Below are 23,449 nucleotides of genomic sequence, written 5' to 3'. Positions count from 1 at the left end.
TCCTTTGGAAGTCACCGCTGTTGTGCTGGAGACAAGGCCCCAAACACCAACATTACACATCTGGCATGTTTCATTCATCCCATACTAATACAATAACTGAGTTGTTTACTATAAAGTGCTTGAAACACAAAAGTGGTGCTTTTTCTATATTGGGAGAATGTGTTTATAGACATTGACTTTCCGGGGTGTTCTGTCTCCAGTACTTTTCTCTGTAGTATAGTAGTGTAGACCTGCAGCATAACTCACACTATAGCACATGCATGATCACAATAGGGAAGGTGATGAGGGAGAATTTGGGAACAGGAGGACTGCTTCCTCTCAGTAGTGCTCAACCTTTTATTTTGCCTCTGCATGGTAGAAGTTAGAAAATGTCACGGTTTTGTCGAACACTTCCTTTGTGAGATACCTTTACTTCATTCTCCAAACCATTAGCGTGTTGGGATGTTGGATTAGGATGTTGTCTTTGGACAGTGGTTATTTTTTTCTTCTTTTTTATCATGCTCACCTTTTGAATTTTGCATTTACTTTTTTGTTATTCATTGTGACTTAAAAAGTAGTTGTTATAATATAATATAATATTTATAATAGTTATGTTAAACGGTTTTATTAGAAAGACAAATATATCATAAAAAATAAATCATAAAATAAAAATATTATATATATATATATATATATATATTTATGATTTATTTTAGTTATATATATATATATATATATATATTTTTTTTTTTCTCCCAGATTTCAGTGTTTATAGCTTTGCCAAATAATGAAATGGTACATTATTTAAAAAATGTATTTGTGATATTTTTTTTTCACTCAGCCAAAAAGGTATATTTGGTGTGTTGTAAAAATACATAAACATTTCATTGTAGAAAACAGATTTTTAAAATAACCAAAAATAGAAAAATATATAAATTGAATATAATGTAGAACTCAAATGGTGATTCCAGCTATCTTAAGCACACATTGGTCAAGAAAAGGGAGAATGAACAAGGTATTTTAATTGTCTGGCATGTTTTGTTAGAAAAGATCTAACATATTATGTCAGTCATTTTATTTTTGGATGAGTTCTAACATGGGGAATGTGGTTTGTTAAAGCCAATGACTGCATAAGCAGTGCATCTGAATTTTCCAGACAGGCTTTAAAAAAAGTTATTTATTTATTATTTTTTTTTGGGTGTGTGTGTATGATCACAGCTACAGAAAACCGCTCAAGAGAAAGAGAAAGGGACAGAGACCGAGATCGAGCAACAACTTTAGAGGTTCCTGATCAGCAGAGGCCAACTCAGTATCGCTCAAGGTCTGTGTCTCCACACAGAGACGAAGAAAGCAGAGGGCGGTCCCGCCCTCCCAACGTCCCCACACAGAGGTATGCCCCTACCTATTTAGGATTTATCATGTAGTAAATAATTGCAACCTGCATAAAAAGGGGCACATCTTTCTCTTTAAGGAGTCTGGATGAGGTTCAGCATACCCGGCGATCCCGTTCCCCAACACGCTACCATGACCGTACATGTGTGCAAGAGAGAGAGTACATAGACGACAGGTAAATAGAAACGTGTGCGTCCAAGCAAGTGTGTATAAGTGTGCCATAGTGTGTGTTAAAAAAATCACTTCCACGTGCCGTCATTTTCTTTCATTAAAATGCTGTTTCTGGAATGCCATTCAAATTTTGTTTTTGGGAAGAGAAATTGTGCTCATCTACAAAGGTCTTCATTTTCAGAAGGTGGGTTAGGTGTTTTTGAAAAGATTGAGCTCTATTGAAGGGTTTGTATGGACAGAGATGATCGTACAGAAAAACTTTGTATTGTACTGGCTTTAAGGATTGTTACTGGTCCTCTTCTAAATCACTTACCGGTGCCCATTTTTTCCTTTATGTTTGCTTTTTTTATTGGTCTGCTTTGTTTATTTTCCTGTGTCATCCATCTCCATGGTAATTGCAGTGAGGTCATCTTGATACACAGATCAATGCGGGGTAGAAGCGCAGAGTGTCTGCACACCCAAAGGTAAAGAAAAGTCCCGAATCGAACCACCAATTTGTGAATTATAGTAATGTTGTATTCAGATTACTATGTGAATCAATATCACTATCTTGGTGTTATTAGCACTGGTAATATCATTTTCATTTTGAAAAGACTCTTCGTATCTGTTTCGTTCGCCTAGCCTGAAGTTTATTCTGTTTAGTTAAAACAGAACTGAGTGTTGATGCCAGTTTCACTCCCTCAAACGCTTCTTGTCAAGCTCTTCGCCTCTCAACTCTAATATTTCAGAGCATCTAGTTGACAAGAAACATTACAAGCGGAACTTTCCACTTGCTTTTGGCTTACAGCCTAAAAGACGATTACCTCGTCACGACAACTGTTTGCTTTCTCAGAATAACGATCTCATTCTGCTCAAGTGTTATTTTGACACGTTTATTTTTATTCCGCATGTCACTGATCTTGATTATGAGCGCGGGGGAAAAGGATGATCTAGAATGAGGGAGTTCCCCCTGGAGTGATCTTTGCATGTTTGCTTGAGTGACTTTTTACATTCTTTTGCTATTTGAGTGGACACAGCTCTGATATTGATACATCTTTTGTTTCCCTTTTGCATGCTTGCATGTTAATGTAATTTTGCCAGGAGTTCATCTAAGTACAGTAGCACTCTGCCTCCTAAGATGCCTTTATTAGTCAATGGAATTCATAAGGTTATTTACAGGTAAGGCAGCCAAAACTGAACTCTTGAGCCATCCTTTCTGACTAATTAGGATTTTATAGCATCCATGAACCTCAAACTCCAGATTATTGTCTTATTTGATCAGATTATTTATAATTAAAAAAAAAAAAAACATTAAACTTTTTGTACATGTGTCTGTATATATATATATATATATATATATATATATATATGTATATACATACACACTGTAAAAATTATTATACTTTATCTAATCAATAGAACTGTGGCAACAGTTACAAGCAATATTATTAATTAAATTTTAAATTTAACAAATTAGAATTGAGTAATAATTCATCAAATTATTCCTTAAAAGTTAACCATTTAAAATGAGTAAAGTTTACACCAAAACAAATTATAAAAATATCTCACTAACAGACAGACGTCAAAGATTGATTAAGAACTATTTATTTTATATTGCCAACATTGAAGACACCTTATGTTAACAAGCAGAATCACTGAAGGAGAAAAACGTAATTTTAAAACAAAAAACTAAAACACTGATCACCATAATGGTGACTTAAATTTATGTTTTTTTTTTTTTTGGTTGTTGTAAGTTTTTGCACTGCAAGTTTACTCATTTTAAATGGTTAACTTCTAAGGAATTAATTTGATTAATTATTACTCAATTCTAATTTGTTACATTTAATTAATAATATTGCTTGTAATCTGTTGCCACATTTTTTTTGGATTAGATAAAGCATATCAATTTTTATAGTGCATGTATAAAATATTATATATATATATATATATATATATATATATATATATATATTTGGTAGGTAAATGTGAGTCTAAATGTGGTGTTTGTTTTCAGTGGATATTGTTTATTTTAAGAGACAGTAAATCACCATTAGCTGTGAACATCTTATCCTGTGTCCTAACCCAGCGCAATGGGACAGGTTTCACTGCAATAAGCAATTTGTCTGTCCAAACCAAGTAGGCCCTGGAGAAAGATATCCATTAGCGTCCGCATTCCCAATGTTAGGACACAGTGTTAAACTTTGAACTTGTTTCTTTGACGCTGTAATCCACAGATCCAAGTTGGTCATGTGATTTTATGTTATTTTTGGTTGTTGTGTTCTTTTTTTTTTCTGTAACTTGTGACTGCTTTTGTTTGCACTTGTTTGACTTTCGTTTGTGTTCAGCTCAACACTTCCTGCATGCCTTAAGTCAAAGTCACGGCTGTCTGTAGTCACTGCCACACAACGGCAAGTTCTTAGGTTCAAAGACAAGATCACCATTAGGTAAGGGGTCGAAAATATCAACCCTCAACCCCATCAGATAAAAAACAACAGCATTAAACATCCAACAGCTCCCAAGAGACTTCTTATTCAAAACATTAGAAAATTCAAACATTATCTCACACACCACATTATAGGAGCTCTCTTGACTTCCTCCCCTTACAGGTTTGCTTTTCATATTATTTTGGACCTAATGTTTTTGTTCTTTGTCATCTTCCTATTCTCTGTTTTTCCTTCTCCTTTCTCCATTGGATCGCATGTTGTGACCCTAGTGATCTACAGCCCTCTCTTGACAGGCTTAGAAGTGCTAGTACCAACTGTCTGAGACCAGGTTCTAATTCCAATTCACCTGAACGAGACAGGTACACTCTTTATTTTGAATCGGATGATTCTAATTTTGTTGAATTTGTCATTGATATCATTCACAGAAATTAAAGGACACTCTTATAATATTCCTTTGTGATGCCCTTTGAACACAACAGTCCTTGGGTCTCATTCACTATTGTGCACACACACAAACACATTGTTTTATATAAAACTAGAGAGCAAACAGAAGTCATAATTTTGGGAAGATTAAAATTTAGGATATACCTTCAAATCCTTGCATTAGAAACATACAATGTAAAAAGTAAAATGTTTATGAATATAAAGGTTTGGGGTGGGTTCAGTTCATTTTTTTGTAAGTCTCTTATGCTCACCAAGGCTGCATTAGTTTGATTAAATATACAGTTAAAACATGAATGTTCTGAAATGTTATTATAATGTAAACTCTCTTTGACTCTTTTTGTATTTTAATATCTTTTGAAATGTAATTTATTCCTATAAGGCCAAAGCTGAATTTCCAGCATCATTACTCCTGTCTTCAGTCAGTGTCGTATGATCCCTCAGAAATCAATCTAATATGCTGATTTGCAGCTCTAGAATAATTTCTTATTATCAATGTTGGAGGGAGACCAGAAAGCTGATGCTGCTAGCATACACTCACTCATTTTGATTAATTTGAGTAATTAGCTTTAGAAATACTTGTTTTTCTGTGCACATACTGTAAAATAAGAACACGTGTGTGTGATTGTTAGTGAATAAGACCCATGTGTTAATGTCAAAGTAACATACCACTGTTAGGTCACCCACTATGCACTCCTCTTTTAGTGTCCAGTGACTCTTATGGCCTGACGGCTCTGTTTTGCGTCTTGGATAGGGAGTTTTTATCTAACCACAGTAGCTGAAGAAGTGTCAAATATGAGTCCCCTGAATCTGTACATCTTCTTGTGTGTTTTGAGATGACCGTTGTCACAGTATCTATATTGACCTCCCGTGTTTCTTCCATCTCCACTTTGTACTCTTTGGGTGTTTGTGGATCACACTCGCACACACTCACGCAGGAGCACCCAGTCTCTGCCCCGTACCAGACCCATGAGCCCAAGGATCCTAATTCAGCATGCCTCCCCAGAAGACGACAGGTATCCCTCCTGTCCTCCAGTCCTATTGCTAAACCTCTCTGCTCTTCTAACCTGTCCGTCCCCTCCCTGCCATGGGACTAGATAGTGGATGTGCTGTATAGCTAACCCTCCAACCTCCTGTAGCTTCTGACCTATAGCTTGTTGTTACCCAGCAGCCCCATGACTTTAGTGCTTTATAATGTGATCGGCAGTGTGTTTTGTAGTTTTTCAGCTTTAGAAATGTGGCTTTTGTGGTGTGATGTGCAATGTGTTGCGATGACTCCGGATTTCTTAGTCCTTTTTTATCTAAACTCTTTCCACAGACTATAGTCTATTCTATCTCTCTTGTTATCTTCTACAGTTTTTATACTGATTCTTCCAACAGTTTGATACATTTTCATACATTACAGCGGCCCTGAAAAGTATTTTTGACAAAAAAAATGCACAAATGTGATTTATTTTAAACAAGAAAATACCACAAGCACACTTTTCAGGCAAAATCTTTCACACAAAAAAGTTCGTTTTCAGATTATGAAAGAGTAATTTGTTTGCAGATTCAAATGGGCTTTGTATTTTACTGTGATATTCAGACATTTTAAGTGTCCAAAATCATTTTGGGGGCACTGCTTGTATCTTTACTTTTCTCTGGATTCATCTGAAATTGGAATGATTTACATAGGGTTTTGTCTTAGATTCTTTGGGTATATAAAGTCACATATGTCATCAGTCAGTTGTCTGTGCTCCATATCATACACAGTGTGTCTTGTGTATTTGTCTACCTGTACATTATTGTATAATTTCCTTTAGTGAATAGCCACTAAACCAAAGTGACATGATTTAGCCCTAATGACATTATTTTTTTTTTATTTTATTAACATCAATCCATACTATGTCATTGTGTGTCTGTGTGTCTGTATCCATGCCACTCACATGTGTTTGACCTGATCTTATGAATCAGCTGGGTTTTGGAGGCTAGGTTCCCCGCTCAGGAGACAGTACACCGCCTCAGTGCAAAGCCAGACGCACAGAGGTACACACCCACAGGAAGAGCTCTAGAGCACATATACCAATAACATGTCCATCTCCATAGTGGCATTTTATTAGACAGCAGTTTCATTTACTGCCCGTCCAGTCCCGAGTAAATCCACTCCTCATTCTTTTGTTTTCTGTCTCGCCTCGGTCATTTCCATGTTGCAGGCAGTCGAGAACTCTGGACAAGCCTAGCTGTCAGAAACTTGGCAAGAAAATATCTGACAGCGAGCGGTAAGACTTATCAAACCATGTCACATCATGTCACATTTGCATTGCCTGTTGATTGTTTAAGTCCTGTATGTACAGAACCTGTTTAGTACACACATTTCACACTGGATAAAGCTTCTAGATTGGACTTGAAAAAAACAGTGTTTTTTTTTATTGTTGTTAAAGTCCCCCTGTGGTAAAAATCAAGCTTTTAATGTTGTTTATATGTCTATGTGGTGTTTTAAGACAAACCATGCGCAAATTCGTAAGTCAGCACCATTGTTGAGTATTTTCTCCTTAAAAGGCAGTGAACCAAAGACAGGCTCAAAATCGTGGATCTCTGAGCTGGTGTGAGTGAGTGGAGGCGGGGCTAATATGCATATTCATAGAATTGCATATAGTAAATGAGGCAATAGTGTATTCAAGCTATTTTAAGACATAAAAAAGTCACTTTGGTGATCAAAAATTAGTGTTAAGGGATATAATTATTGACTACTGGGCGACTTTAAATTATGTTTTTGTTTTCCAAATACTGTATGCTTTTGTTATTTCTGACCATTTCTTTATTTTATATCAGAGCCAAAATTTAAATATTGCCAAAGCTCCAAATGTGATTAAATATGTATTTTGGTGAGTAAATAAAATGGTTAATAGGATTTACTCACCTGTTCTCTTACAATATGTGAATAAAATGAAATGTTTCAGTTGAAATGGCTAAAGCATTCATATTAAAATAATATAATAAAATAATATAAATGGGATGAAAGATATTTAAGTTAATAATAATCAAAATTTAAATAAAAAAAATATACAAAAAGCATAAATATTTTTTTTAATAAAAAATAATTCATGGCCACGAGTGCATTTCCTCAAATCGCCGACCTATGTTAAATTTGGACCCTGTTTTTAGTATATTATTCTTTGTATTAAATTGTGAATATTTTTCAGTTGTTGAACTTATAGAGAAGTGCTGATCTGGCTTCATCCACAAACATATTTATTTTTTCACACATTCACACTATTTCTCTCTTTGTTTTTGCAAATCATTTTTGGGCTTTTTCTCCATTTTATTATTTTTTTCTATGATTTGTCACATTGATTTTATTTTTCCTTTATTATTCTGTCTTGTATGTTGCTATTCTCACTGGCTTGCAGCATTAGGCCAACCTCCATTCTAAAGGGCTCACGCAGGAAGAGGGTATCGCTGCCTCCATTGGGTAAGGTGACCCGTGCGTGCGGGGGTCAACCACAGGCTCACCCCAAATGGAAAGGTGCTGACCCTGATCTGGGCTGAGAAGCCTTGCTGTACTCAACCCATCCTACAATTAACACTTTAAGCTTTGTCTTTGCTATAACCTCCGCTTTTGCTCTTTTCTCTTAAATGTTTTGTGTGGTTGTCGCTTTTTATACTGAAAATCCACCTGTCCTCATCACATACCCACAGCTTTCTGTTTGTTGCCTTGTGCATAACAACAATGTTATCTTTCACATTTACCGCTTTTTCCCCCACCAGTTTTACACCCTCTACTCCTGTACTTGTTTTGCTTTCATTATGGCTCTTAGCTATAATACATATCAGATGTGATCAAAAATGTTACCTTATTATCATGCAGATATTGGTCCGGTAAGGATCGGTCTGTTCGTGAAAATGTGTACTACTTGATACTGTGCGTTTATCAGATCCACGCTGGTTGGCGGTATGGCCTATGTACTTGATAAAATAAACGCATTCCTTCTCCCTTCTCTCTCTATCTCTCTCTCTCTTTCTCTCTCTCTCCATCAGGGAACAGCCAAACTCCCGGCCCACATTCTCCTCATCAACAGGGGACTCTTCTTCGACACGAAAGGTCAGACAGCTTCCCCAAGTTCCCGCTAAAAGCAGCAGTGTAGAGCAAGGTACATTGTCCACTGACTTGCACTGGTCACTTTTCCAAATGTTTGTTGAATAAATTGCAAAATATGAAAATTTCGTGTTAATAATATTTTTTTTTTTTATCATGTATGTATTAGCTCTTGCTTCAGAGGAGCGAACACGGCAAATGAAAGTGCGCACCTTCCGAACAGCAGCTCCCTCCAGTACCAGCCAGGATCTGGAGAAGGCGCTCAAAAATAAAAGAGAGGTGAGTGCCGTTCTACTCTCTCGGATTGGACTTCATTATCATATACACTATTGTTAAAAAGTTTGGGGATTCATTTCTAATTAAATAGAAATTTTCAGCAGCCATCACTTTTTTCTTCAGTGTCACGTGATCTTTCAGAAGTCATTCTAATATGCTGATTTATTACTTACAATTATTATCAATGTTGAAAACCGTTTTTCCTGCTTTGCTTTTACAGTCGAAGATAAATATAAAGTTCAAAAGAACAATATTTATTTGAATTTTAAATATTTTGTAACATTATAAATGTTTTTACTGTCACTATTGATCAATTAAATGCATTCTTGCCAAATAAAAGTATTAGAAAAAATCTTATACTGACCCCAAACTTTTGAACGGTAGTGTGTAATCCCATTCCAACACTTTCAAACTGAAAAATCTAGAATGTTCAGATATGCACTTTCATTCTTTTATGCATTTCATTCCACTAGCTTTATAAGGAGCAGCGACGAAGCTGTGACAATGTGTCCCATAAGTCCTCAGACAGTGATGTCAGTGACGTGTCAGCCATCTCTCGCGCCAGCAGTGCCTCGCGGATCAGTAGCACCAGCTACATGTCCATTCAATCAGAACGACCCAGGGGTCGCATTAGGTGAGATGCATAGACTTAATGCAACAGCCCCTTATGATTATAACTGACAATTTTTGCAACATTTTGACACCTCACTTGTGATTATACTTGTTAGAGATCAATTTGTAATTGGAATGTCATTTATTCACTTTTTTTTAACTATTTGTTTAAACATTTCTTATATCTCATAAAGAGAGATAGCTGTGGATCTTTCTACATTAATGGGCCATATTCTACACATTTATAACATCTTTGTTCTCTTGAAGAATTTAAGAATTTCTGAATAAATGTTTGTGTAGCAGTCAATAGTTAATTTACATGTTACAATGGTAACCTGTTTTTGTTGTTTAGTGTCCATACATTTATGTTGCACACATTTAAACACTTCCGTTTAAAGGTTTGGGTTCAAGAATGCGTTCAATTTCTCAAATGTGACAGTGAAGACATTTATAATGTTCCAAAATATTTCTTTTTAAAATAAATCCGGTTCACTTGAACTTTCTATTCTTCAAAGAATCCTGAAAAGAAAATGTTTTCCAAAGATATTAAGCTGTACAACTGTTTTCAACATTAGTAATATCAATATAGTACCAAATCATTACAGTATATTAGAATGCTTTCTGAAGGATCATGTGACACTGAAGACTGGAAGAATGGCGGCTGAAAATTCCATCACAGGAATAAATTACAATTTTATTGTTATTTTAAATTGCAATGATACAATTTTACAATACTAATGTTTAACTGTATTTTAATAAAATAAATGCATCCTTGATCATAAGAGACCTCAAACTTTTCAATTGTAATGTTTATTGTACATCAAACTCTTTTACAGTATAATCAAAATGGCACAAAAAAAAATCACTGTTTTCAATTATTTATCCCTTTAAGATGTTCACGTTAGTCTTTTCCATGATCATGTCATCCTCAGATTTTTATGCTTTCCGGTAAACTCACAGAGGGTCACAATGACATAGCGATTTTCCATTTGTCATTTGAGTTATTGAGAGTCTTTGCTATGTTTTCTCTCTCCACCAGCCGTCATATTCATCCATCCAGCCGCAGCATGTTGAAGAGCACGAGTGTCAGTGGGGAAATCTACACTCTGGAGCGTACGGATGGCAGCCAGTCAGACACCGCTCTGGGAACACTGGGAGGAGGAGGGAAAAAGCGCAGATCCAGCCTTAGCGCCCGTGTCGTCGCCATCGTGGGCATTCCCTCACGCCGCAGCAGAAGCACCTCTCAGCTCAGTCAGACAGGTGAGACACTTAACAGCCAATCATATCCTTTCTGTGCAACAATGGCTTGAATAGCCACATAAATCAGGTATTGCTTCTAATAAACACACAAGTTTAAATCTAAAACATGTTACTCGCTGCTTCATGTACCATATATAGTAGGGCCTTTTGTCCCAATAAAACTCATTGTTTGGATATCTGATAAAGTCACTTAAACACCAGAGAAGAGATACAGGACAGATCCATTTCTGAATGCTCTGTTAGCATAGCCTGAGGTGCCCTCTACTGGTGTAAAAGCTCAAATCAACAGTTATTAAGGCAAAAAATGCTTTCTATCTTGAGTAACAATGAGGATATATTTAGTAGAATGACATTAGCGTCATCAGGACCCCAAAGAATTTGTTAACAAAATCAAGACTGGCTTATTATAAGGAGCAAATTCTTTCCATCAGTTAAATCCACTTGCCAAGACCGCCGGATGTCTTTTCCTCAGTCCTCCTGGTTTGCTTAGATGGCTATCTCTTATCTGTCTCCCCTCTCTCTTTCTCTGGGTCACCCTTGTCTGGTCTCATTCTACCTTGGTTCACCTCTTAAAGTAGCATGTGTCTTTAGTCTCTTTAAAAGTGTGGGAGCTGAAGCATCGGGCTAGAAATATGAATGGCAGCATGTTATCGTTGGCAAGAGTTCACTCTGTCAGGTGCAGATCAACCCTGGATTCCTATCAGATGTAATGTAGATAAATACCTTTGAAGTTGGATCTGATATCCTCTAAAATGCCATATTTTAAGCACTGTCTGTTTGTAGTTTAATAAATGGATTGCTGAAAAAAGAAATAAATTCTAAAAGGATGGCAAGAGAAGTTTTTTTGGCACCGCTCTCTGCCAAACGCCTGGATAATATCTTAAAAGGACCATCAGATGATAAATCATAAAGAGTTGCAAAGATGCGATAAATCAGCATTTTAAAGAGCTCCGCTGCTTTGTAACAGCTGTTCCACGCTCTGTCCACTGCACCAGCCTCATCCATTCACAAGCATAGCCAAAACTAAAAATATGATTGCGGGAACACTTTCTTAATCTCGTAACATGAGTTAATGCATTAAGTATTATGAACAACTGTTTTAAAGTGTTTAATTGTGGTTCATAGTAATTTATGCATATATACTAATTATTATTATTATTATTACAAATATTCACATTGTATATTAAGATTAGTTAAAGTCCAAAGGAGAACCTCCATAATTGAAAAAAGTAAAAACAATATGTTGTGAAATATTATTTAAAAAACTAATTCTGTTTGAATATATTTTAAAATGTCATTTATTCCTGTGATGGCAAGGCTGAATTTTCAGCATCATTACGCCAGTCTTCAGTGTCACATGATCCTTCAGAAATTATAATCTAATGTGCTGTTATATGACTCCTCCTCAACAAACATTTATTATTAATATCAATGTTAAAACCGGTTGTACTGCTTAATCATTTTGGGGAAGCTGTAATTGGACTTTATTCATCAAAGATTCCTAAAAAAATTTAAAATAGCATAAAGAACAGCATTTGTTTCATATATATATATATATATATATATATATATATATATATATATATATATATATATATTTGTAAAAAGTATATGATCAATGTTGATTAAATTATCATTCACTTGGATTAATAAACACTGTAAAAAGTGTTGTTCCTTGTTACTTGTTATTTTATGATACTTCATGCATTAACTGATGTTAACAATTTGGATCTTTTTTATAAAGAATACTTAATAAACTGTACCTTATTTTTTTTTTAAATATTATCTAAGGAGTTATATAGGCCAATGATGATTTATCTTTTAAACTGCAGAATGACTAATGATGCCAGTGACATTGATTTCACTTGAAAGTGACACCCAGTGTTCATATTATGAATTTAATTTATTTCACAAAAATGTGAAAATGTTTGCAATTCAGATCGTTTTTAAAATATCTTGTGGCCTCGCAGAGCATGTAGTTTAGACTCTCCTGCCTTAATATCATTTGTTCACAATTCTAGAAAGTTCAAAAGACTAGAAGAACCTCAACATACAGGTGCTCTAAATGTATTTTATTTTATTTATAAGATAACACAGTATTTCTCCGTTTTCCCAAATCCCAAAAAAAGAGTCCCTGGACCTTGTGAGAAAAAGCCCTTGATTGTGTTTTGATGAAAGTGAACATGATGAGTGAAGAGATAAACCTCTTTGCTACATTTTAAAGTCAAACAACTGGCATGACAGTGGCTCTGTGAGGTTGACATTTTCAAAGGATCTGTAATCCATCAAAAGGCCATAAATAGTAAGGATGGTGCCCCATGATGTCCAGCAGATGTTACTCTCACCAAGGGCGAAGAATTATATCTTCTCCTGATTCACGGCTGTAAGAATAGCAAACTTAAACACCTGGGTACACGTGTGTGTTTTCATGTTTTATGGGGACTTTCCATAGACATGAAGATTTATACTGTATATTCTATCCCCTTACACCAGGGAAGGCAAGTTTGGTCCTAGAGAGCCACTGTCCTGCAGAGTTTAGCTCCAGCCCTAATCAAACAAACCTGAACAAGGTAATCAATTGCTGTGTCCCAAATTCGCCTACTTCTACTACGCCCTAAAAGTATGTACTCTTTTTGTGAAGAAAGTGTGTAGTAAAAGAGTAGGAAAGCTTTGCGACATACTACTTCGTCATCTTTAACGGACAGCTCTGTCGCGTGCATCCTATCACCGTAAACTGACCTGTCAATCATCTCGTCACAGTTAAAATCCTCCATTCAATCTAATTTAATTTCTTACCATTTCGTAGAGAAATGTTGTCGCACGTTCACCTATTAGTCGTGGTTCTTTCATGGGGAGACTCTCCGAATGTGTTTGCAATTTGAATGTAATGATGGATTTAAAAGTTAATGGCTAAACGTATCTTTACAAAAGTTCACAATGCATTTGCAGATACAATAGAATAATGTAGAATACATTTTTGTCAGGTTAGATACTGATAATTAATCACTTAAACCCCTAAACCTCGTCCAACACGCGATGGGTTTTGGGCAATATCAGCCATTGGAGTGTGCATCGATCTGCACTTCGGAGTCTCTTTGGAACACTCATTTCAACATACTACGATTTGGGACGTACTAATTCTATTTTCGAATACTATTTAGGATGGATAGTATGCGAATTGGGAAGCAGCATATGTCTTCAGGAGTACTAAGGGTACAGGCAGATGAGCGTTTTTTCAGGGTTGGAACTAAACTGCAGGACAGTGGCTTTAGGACCGAACTTGCCTACCCCTGCCGTACACTAACTCCACCCCTAAACCTACCCACCACAAAAATAAACTTTCTGTATTTTTACATGTTCAAAGAATATCACTTAGTATGATTTACAATGGGCACCAAAAAATGTGCCCACATGGATTTCGAATATTGCCATCACTGTGGGGACATTTTATCCCTGTAGTGTAAGGTTTACCAAAAAAAAAAACAACAACATTGTTTGCACTTTATTTTACAGTATGTGTACTTACAGTGTACTTATCTAATAAAGTACTGGGTGATAAGGTAACTACATGGGCTAAGGTTTATGGGTAAGTTATTAAGTTATTACCCAGTTATTGTAATTACTATAAGTATAGTATGTACATAGGGAACAGGACTGTAAAAAGTGCTACCCTTTAACCTTCTGACAACCTTTAACATTAAGTACTGCTTAAGTGTGTTTGTGAATTAAAGGACCTTATTGGGACCCCCTTGTCCCCCCATCCACAGAAGCAGCCAACAAGAAAACAAAGGGATCCAGTCAGATCCAGCGCAGTCAGGAGACGGGAATGGCAGTGGAGTATCCCCGTAACGCTATGGCCCGCCAAACCAGCCGAGAGTCCACTGACGGCAGCATGAACAGCTATAGCTCTGAGGGCAAGTTAGTATCCAGAGCAGTTTGACTCCTCTTTTCTTTCACTGTTATAAACCATATATCGATCTATCACGGGTATTTTTCTCACAATTTCGCAATGGTACTTCTATCTATCTATCTATCATCTATCTATCTATCTATCTATCTATCTATCTATCTATCTATCTATCTATCTATCTATCTATCTATCTATCTATCTATCTATCTATCTATCTATCTATCTATCTATCTATCTATCTATCTATCTATCTTGTCAGAGCCACTTTTATGAGACGTAGGACTGAAATTGTGATGCATCATGATATATTGAACTACTATCGTTCAAAAGTTTAGGCTTATTTATATATATATATATATATATATAGATTCATAAAAAATATGTGTATATATAAATAAATTTATACAGCAAGGATGCATTAAATTGATCAAAAGTGACATTAAAGACCTTTTATAATCTATACTGTTACCAATTTGTGCCATTTCACCCGAGGTTGACCTCCTCCCCAGCTCTCTCTCCCTTAAAATGTCTCTGGTGTTTTTATGTATTCGCTGCAAACCCATCACTTATACATAAATGGACTCTTAACAGGCTGCGTGTCATGTACACATGAGCTTCTCTCATCTAGATTTATTTGGAAAAACCATAAGGATAAGCTAATAGAGAACAGTCTGATTTACAGAGCGAATGCTGTGTCCACTACTGTCTGAGCTCCATTTTTGGAGCCAGATGGCAAGCAGTACTCCCCTATAATAATTAAAATATCCATCATCTGCGGAGAGGGGCCTTGGCAGGGTCTGTAGCGGCGTAGAAAACGGCAGCCACGATTCCCTTTGCGGCTTCAGAGAGCGTTCGGTCGGTTGGCCTGTCCGTCGTGACAAACAGAGTGTGACACGGCAAAATGAGCAGCAACCCCATGATTTAAGGTTGAACGTGTTTTAAATGGTCTGAAATCACATAAAGCCATTCATATGGTAGCACGACATGGGCTGGCACGTCCCTCAGACATTCCTGCAGGAGTTAGGTCATGGAAATTGCGCCGGTCTCAAAGGAAATATTGAGTGTATTAAGAGGGGCCTTAACGCAGGACAGGGTTTACATACCATACTCAGCGCAAGCAGCCTCTGCATTACAGCAGCCTTTGAACGCTACAGTATATGAGGGCAGGAGTAGATTTCATCCATATAAACTATATGTGTTCTTGTGCGAAGTTTTTCACATGTTGGTCTTTACAATGGTTTCAGAAGACACATTTTGGGATTTTTATTGATTTATGACAACAAAGTATTTTAGAATGCATAAGCTGTATTTAAATTGCTTCTTTTTATCCATCCATCTGATGACTGGTGCATGTGTGTGTGTGTCAGTTTGATCTTCTCAGGGATGAGGTTAGGGGCTGACAGCCAGTTCAGTGATTTCCTGGACGGTCTAGGCCCTGCTCAGTTGGTGGGTAGACAAACACTTGCCACGCCCGCTATGGGTAAGTCAATTATTTTGCATAGTATAAACAAACTTAAGTCTAAGATTTTGTTAGATTTGCTTCAAAGGAAAACATTGAAAAATGTAATTTCTTGTTTTTTCTTCGAATTGGTTTTGTTTTGTAGGAGATGTTCAGATTGGACTGACAAATAAGAAAGGGCAGCTGGAGGTGGAGGTTATCAGGGCCCGTGGTCTTACGCCTAAACCAGGTTCCAAATCGCTGCCGGGTGAGAGTGTGCCCACACACAACTACTTTTCATAGGGATTAGGGATTCATTATGTGAATCCTACTCATTGTGTAAACATTTTTACATGCATGACTAAATTGTTCTGTGTTAAGCACTTTGAATTTCTTTTTTTCTTTCTGTACCTATTGTTAGACTGTACCTAATGTAAGCAGTCTAAAAGTTCAGTTCAGTACGATTTTTTAAAATATATTAATATATTTATTCAACAAGAATGCATTATTTAAATTGACCTAAAGTGACAGTAAAGACATTTACAATGTTGCAAGATTATTATTTCAAATTACTTAAATCCTGTTCTTTTTAACTTTCCATTCATCAAATAATCCTAAAAAACGTGGTTTCCACAATAATCTTAAGCAGGACAGCTGGTTTCTAAATGAACAACAATATAATAATATAATATTATTATATAATAATAATAATAATTTTTGAAGAATCGTGTGACACTGAATACATGATCAAATATGCTTTTATATATATATATATATATATATATATTGAAAAAAAATTTCACAATATTATTATTTTTCTATAGATTTGATCAGACAAATGCAGCCTTGGTAATCATAAGAGACTTAAAGGAGTAGTTCCCTTTTAAAAAAAAACTTGCTGATAATTTACTCACCCCCGTGTCATCCAAGATGTCCATGTCTTTCTTTCTTCAGTCGAAAAGACATTAAGGTTTTTGATGAAAACATTCCAGGATTTTCTCCATATAATGGACTTCATTGGGAACCAAACGGTTCAAGGTCCAAATGAGAGTTTCAGTGCAGCTTCAAAGGGCTTTAAACGACACCAGACGATGAATAAGGGTCTTATCTAGCAAAACGATCGGTAATTTCAAAAATAAATAAAAAAGTTTAAGTTTTATAACCACAAATGCTCGCCTTGCTCTGTTCTGTGATGAGTGTTTGTGACTCTCCTGTTTAAACTCGTTCATCAAAATGAACAAATCTTTTTTCGAGTCATGACTCGAAGGGTCCTAGATAAGACCCTTATTCATCATCTGGTGCCGTTTAAAGCCCTTTGAAGCTGCACTGAAACTCATATTTGGACCTTGAACCGTTTGGTTCCCAATGAAGTCCATTATATAGAGAAAATCCTGGAATGTTTTAATCAAAAACATTAATTTCTTTTCAACTGAAGAAAGAAAGACATGGACATCTTGGATGACACAGGGGTGAGTAAATTATCAGCAAAAGTTTTTTTAAAAGTGAACTACTACTTTAAAGGGTTAGTTCACCCAAAAATGAAAATTAAGTCATTAATTACTCACCCCCATGCTGTACCAACCCCGTAAGACCTTCGTTCATCTTCGGAACACAAATAAAGATATTTTTGATTGAATCTGAGGGCTGGATCACTTTTCCATAGACAGCCTGAGGGACTGCCTCTTGACGGCCCAGAAAGTCATTAAAAGAAAAGGTTTAAATATTCCATGTGCCTACAGTGGCTCAACTATAACTTTATCAAGCGACGAGACTACTTTTTGTGCGAAAAAAAAACGTAAATAACGACTTTATTCGACTTTCCATTACTTCCTTATGGGCGCATGCGCGAGAACTGAGACGAGACCGTTCTTCTTCGACTACTTTTTGTTACCGGCTGCTCACCGCTTAGGAGTTTTACCGCCCCCTACCGTATAAGATGACATACTGCTTGTAAACAGAACGTTTTGCGCCTCCGGCTATATCAGTACGTCATCTTATACGGTAGGGGGCGGTAAAACTCCTAAGCGGTGAGCAGCCGGTAACAAAAAGTAGTCGAAGAAGAACGGTCTCGTCTCAGTTCTCGCGCATGCGCCCATAAGGAAGTAATGGAAAGTCGAATAAAGTCGTTATTTACGTTTTTTTTTCGCACAAAAAGTAGTCTCGTCGCTTGATAAAGTTATAGTTGAGCCACTGTAGGCACATGGAATATTTAAACCTTTTCTTTTAATGACTTTCTGGGCCGTCAAGAGGCAGTCCCTCAGGCTGTCTATGGAAAAGTGATCCAGCCCTCAGATTCAATCAAAAATATCTTTATTTGTGTTCCGAAGATGAACGAAGGTCTTACGGGGTTGGTACAGCATGGGGGTGAGTAATTAATGACTTAATTTTCATTTTTGGGTGAACTAACCCTTTAAAGGAGCTTAATGGATTGATTACAGCAGGACATTCTGAAGTTTAATACATTGTACGAATTGTTAATATGACGTGCCGGGCACTGTAAATGCTTGAACAAACCTTTCTGAACTATGTGTGCTCTTCACAGCTCCCTACGTCAAGGTTTATTTGCTGGAAAACGGAGCGTGCAAAGCCAAAAAGAAAACCAAGATTGCACGGAAGACGCTAGATCCTTTGTATCAGCAAGCGCTCTTGTTTGAAGAAAGTCCGCAGGGTAAAGTCCTCCAGGTAGGAATCGAGTTTCGTTGGTTTGTTTTCGGTCTTCCTCCATAGCCCACATTAGTGTGTACTGACCACTGAATGTGTCTTCAGGTAATAGTCTGGGGAGATTACGGCCGCATGGACCACAAATGTTTCATGGGAGTCGCACAGATTCTTTTAGAGGAGCTGGATCTTTCCAGCACAGTGATCGGTTGGTACAAACTGTTTCCCCCCTCATCATTGGTCGACCCGACCTTAGCCCCTCTCGCTCGTCGTGCTTCCCAGTCGTCGCTGGACTCTTCAGGGCCACCGGGCATCATCAGGTCCTAGTGAACGGACAGGAGCCAGATGCGAAACAAAACCACACGGACCAAGGACCCGAGGCAACAATCAGAACCGGAGCGGCAGATAAAGAGACAGATGGACAGAATCACGATCAAAGCTTTGCTGAAGCCTGACAATCACTTCTCTTTTACTTTTGATCTTTGGGTTGTAGAGATTTCCTTTGATCCACTCTGCTCCGTTTACTGCATGTTTTGTTGCTGAGATGACGATTCGACCCAAATTAAAAAAGAGAAGGAAGGGAGAGGCTCCCAAAACGCGACCAGGAAGCAGAGCCCACGTGGTTCCGGTAGCCTAGATGGTTGTGGTCAGTCAGCGTATTTGTTTTCTCTCATGTGTATGCATTTCAGAGAATGGCGAGAGTGAGAGGACAGCACTGCCCCTCCTCTATATTGCACTTACAGGAAGCCCCAGAGGTCGAGGGTTAAAGGTCAAGATTTAGTCTTCTCAGAGAGTTTCCTCTCTGCTTCACGGATGCTGCATCCGAGACCCCGCCGTGTGCCGGTCTGGCACGAACTCAGACTCAGATTGTGTGACTGCGGTGTGTGTGTGTGTGTGAGTGTGCGTTTGCGTCTAATAAGGCAGGGATGCCTGAGAACCTTTTAAGTCTGTTTACAGCAGTCGCCACCGACTGCTTTGCCTTTTCACGTTACTGTTGATTTGGTAAATAGGCACACTTTGTAGAATGTGAAAACATGCTTCATGTTTTCTGACATTTGTGTCATACGAGCTTCATGGAAGACACAAAACCAATTGTATTTGATTCACCGGGACTGTAAGAAGCAGCCACTATCATTTAGGTTTCTTCAACCCTAACGGGAAACTACATGCATTCGCTCGCTAAAACGTTCGACTTCGCAATCACAAAACATATCGTACTGGCATTTCAGAGCATTTTGACTTCTATTCCGTTTGGTAAAAGACCTGTACATACCGATATTTGAATTTCTACCTGACTAGAGTTTACATTATTTTAATGCGAGCACAATTGCTTGATTTTTGAACAAAACAAGAGAAAAGTTTAAGCTTTGGGGGATTGATGATATTAATGAAAAGGCCAAAATCGTAAGCTTCCTATTTTTAGCCGTTTGTCATCGATTTGGGTTTGGTTTATTCTGAAACAAATCTCTCCACCCCCCCCCACCCCCCCCCAATGAGCATTTTGAATGTGACAGTGAAAAGTGGTCTCTGAAGAAGACCGATCGCCACCAACACGGGGAACAGCATGAATCTGGAACTGTTCCAAGTTGCATGCACATTTTGTAAAACAAGACAGATGAGAAAAAAAGAGACTACAATAAGTGTGTGTTAGTTCCACAAACTGTAGGCCAGCTTGTATGTTGCATGTACTTGTACAGTTTGCTTGTACTTGATATAAATAGATTATCAAATAAAACGAAGCCATTCATTCCATGTGTGGGCATTTGGCCGGGTTCAGCCATACACACGGGCCTTATTTTGGGGCTGAATGTCTATAAGATTTTTAAATTGTTTTAATCAACCCCCCTTCCCCCCACCTTTTTTTTTTTTTTTTTTTTACTTGACCCTGGATGGATAAATAAGCACTGTACTGTAGTACTCCGCAAACTCAAGGCCCTATTTTATTGAAGATGTTGCTGTTCACTGTAGTCTGTATACTACTGTGGGGCTAAAACTAAGGTAGAAAGCCTGTATAAAAACTAGAGCTATATGTATATGGAATATAATTATGAAAATCACAATGACATAGAGATATATCGATATTGAAACAGAGTGTATCAAGTAAACATCACTTACGTACATGCATATATTGTAAATATGAGTCTGCAAAGAAGTTTACTTATATTTACAAAGCGGCCCCATTCAAGTTAATGGATCAGTGCTCTGTCTCTTGGTTCTGCTGAGCGGAAGAAGGGATGCCTCCAAAGTTTTATTTTAGTGATGCCCAATCTAACGAGAGAAATTTGGACCTCTACCACCCTGTTGCTTTATAATAAATGCTCATGAATTCTCGTTTCAAAGAGAAGTTTACTTTATATGCCTGGTTTCGGCAGACTTATTTACTTTGTCAGTATTATTCAAGGATACTGATTGTTTACAGCTCATGTGTTCCACTGAAACAAAATTGAAAGTATTCACTGCAACATTTCTTGTTTGTACAGCAGACGTGGCTCAAATAATGTGTATGTTTTATATTCAAGAGTTCATTTTTATTATTTACAAATAAAAGACTGTGTGGAAGAAATTGTGCACTGATTTGTTTTATTTATTTATTTATTTATTTCAAATACATGATTCTAGCTTTTTTAATGTTTTTATTTTTGTATCTTTGTTTAAAAAGTGAAAGAAAATGTGTGTACTAAATTTTGAAACATTTGAAAAAAGCTTTTTTTTTTTCAAATATTTGACACCAAGCTTTTTCATTTTATGTATACAATATATATTTTTTAGAAAAAAATTAAAATTTTAAATGTAATTTTGATAATTAAAAAATGTTAAGATCACATTTTGTCTATGCCCTCAAACCAAAAAGAGGTCCGCCCAGTAAAGTCCATCAATGCATCATACTTTAGTTAATGGTAATCCAATCTCTCCACCACGTGGAGGGAAATAGCACTACACAGTTCCTTCCTTTTGTTTGTGGTTTACATTTGTTTTATGAGAAACTTTCAACAATTGTGCAAGGTCACTGCTTGCTTAACAATAGCTAAAAATACCTCCGGAAATGTGACATTAGACTTGGTCTTGTGTGATTATGTAACCACTGAGCAGCTGTTCAGAATCTACTGCATAATTTAATTATCCAGCTAATTGTAATTTAATGTCAGTGTCTGTTTAGGTGAGCTATAAAAGTAGCCACTATAAAGTCTAGTGAAACTGTTCCTTAAAGATAAAGCGGATAAAGAGGCGGCGGGCTGGTGTGGGTTTGCTTATGGCTCCCAAGGCTCAGCCGCCATGTGTTGGAATTCATATCGGTGAACGAGTGGGCCGCTTCCTTGCACTCTTCCTCACTGTCGTGTGTGCCTATGGACCGAACAGCAGTGCAGAGCAACCGGCCCTCTCGGAGTCTCTGGGAGAGGTGATGGAAAGTGCTCCGACTGGGGACTCCGTCGACAGTGACACCTGGAGGGGCGTGATTGGGAGGAACAGCTCCCCCTGATCTGAACCCGAGCGGTGTTCTGTTATTGGACATCTGTGCTAGTCACTGCTCCGAGCTGACCATGTCCTCCACCTCCATTGTCGACGCTGTCGCTCAGAGCTGTGACCATAAGGTCTCCAGTCTCCGTTTGTGGGACTCATGAGGCAGTTGATGGGTACCAGCAGGCCAAGCGGACTGCAACCCGGGTGGTTGTGGAGGCAAAAAATCCACCCCATTCTCACTTCCCAAGGCGTCAGTTACAGTAGGTGACGCCTTGGGAAGCATTTTGACCATGCTTCAATATATGACGCTTTAAGGGACCCTTTAGCGTCAGTTAGATGACGCCCTAGGATCACGTGTAACCCTACCCCCACCCCAGACCTAAACCTAACCGCGTCATCTAACTCACGCTTTCCTTTAGCGTCAGTTAGATGACGCCGTAGAATCGTGTAACTGATGCTAAAGGGCGCCTAAAACGTCAAATATTGAAGCATGGTCAAAGGTGACGCCTTGGGATGAGAATGCGTTGAAAAATCAGGCCAGGGAGGAGAAGGACTATCGGTTGGCTTCGAAAAGATTATGACAAACCATCCGGCGCCTTAGGAGATGGAAGTAGTGCCCAACACTACAGTGGACATGGGCAGCTGTTGGAGGGGGACGTCTTTGGACAGTGAAGGAATACTTTTTGAGGATCTCCTCAATCCCACCGACACGTCTTCTATTGAGGAAACAGAGATTGAGGGCTCAGAAACAGAGATTGTGGACTCGTCCATCACCCAAGCTTAACTACCTGACAGAGGTAGTTAAAAAGCTCCCCAGTGGCAAGTCTCTGGATGTTGTGGGGCTGTCTTGGCTGAAACACCTCTGCAGCATCACGTGGCAGTCAGGTACAGTACCTCTGGACTGGAAGACAGGGGTGGTGGTCCCTTTTTTTAAGAAGGGAAAGTCTATAGATACAGTCGGTTGGTCTGGGAACGCCCCCGGGAACGCCCCGTCACGTGGTGTGAATTTAGCCCGTGGGGGAAAACATTGCCTTGGCGCTCATTGAAATACATAGGACAATCATGCCGAAGAGTTGCTGTGTCGTTTTCTGTACCACCAATAAACTAACAAATTATAAATTGAAGTTCTACAGCCTTTCTTACATACATACAGAACCGGATAGGAGGACAAAATGGCAAAATTAATCATATCTTATTAGATTACTGTGTGAGTAGAGGTCCCTGTGTGATAGTAGTAGATGTTTAACTCGTATTAGGCAGTGGGCCAGATTTGTCTGACGTTACATCCCTTACGAAAAAGAACTATAGTAATCCTATGGCTATTAGTATTCTATAGTAGTGTATTTCTGTGATGT

The 23,449-nt window shown here is 37.7% G+C and overlaps 1 protein-coding gene across 20 annotated transcripts in view; it reads left to right on the top strand.

The window, feature by feature from the left end:
• The window catches only part of rims1a (regulating synaptic membrane exocytosis 1a), an 85,026-nt gene extending 63,828 nt beyond the window's left edge, over positions 1-21,198 (top strand). For 5 of the 20 annotated variants that reach the window (XM_089117044.1, XM_089117042.1, XM_039666432.2 and 2 more), the window contains 18 exons: positions 1,198-1,369; positions 1,451-1,546; positions 1,944-2,006; positions 2,623-2,700; positions 3,867-3,965; positions 4,235-4,324; positions 5,345-5,422; positions 6,360-6,431; positions 6,599-6,664; positions 8,424-8,536; positions 8,651-8,760; positions 9,231-9,391; positions 10,409-10,629; positions 14,397-14,547; positions 15,907-16,019; positions 16,144-16,245; positions 18,520-18,659; positions 18,744-21,198. In XM_089117044.1, coding sequence (XP_088973170.1) covers positions 1,198-1,369; positions 1,451-1,546; positions 1,944-2,006; positions 2,623-2,700; positions 3,867-3,965; positions 4,235-4,324; positions 5,345-5,422; positions 6,360-6,431; positions 6,599-6,664; positions 8,424-8,536; positions 8,651-8,760; positions 9,231-9,391; positions 10,409-10,629; positions 14,397-14,547; positions 15,907-16,019; positions 16,144-16,245; positions 18,520-18,659; positions 18,744-18,962 — 2,144 coding nt within the window. In that variant the 3' untranslated portion in view covers positions 18,963-21,198. The remainder of the gene's footprint in view (positions 1-1,197; positions 1,370-1,450; positions 1,547-1,943; positions 2,007-2,622; positions 2,701-3,866; positions 3,966-4,234; positions 4,325-5,344; positions 5,423-6,359; positions 6,432-6,598; positions 6,665-8,423; positions 8,537-8,650; positions 8,761-9,230; positions 9,392-10,408; positions 10,630-14,396; positions 14,548-15,906; positions 16,020-16,143; positions 16,246-18,519; positions 18,660-18,743) is intronic. The other 15 variants (XM_089117049.1, XM_089117055.1, XM_089117043.1 and 12 more) reach the window with 14 other exon arrangements.
• Positions 21,199-23,449: the final 2,251 nt, after the last annotated feature.

This window comes from Pimephales promelas, chromosome 11 (genome assembly GCF_988280905.1).
Source record: "Pimephales promelas chromosome 11, fPimPro1.hap1.1, whole genome shotgun sequence".
NCBI lineage: Eukaryota > Metazoa > Chordata > Actinopteri > Cypriniformes > Leuciscidae > Pimephales > Pimephales promelas.
This window is presented reverse-complemented; position numbering and strand designations above follow the sequence as displayed.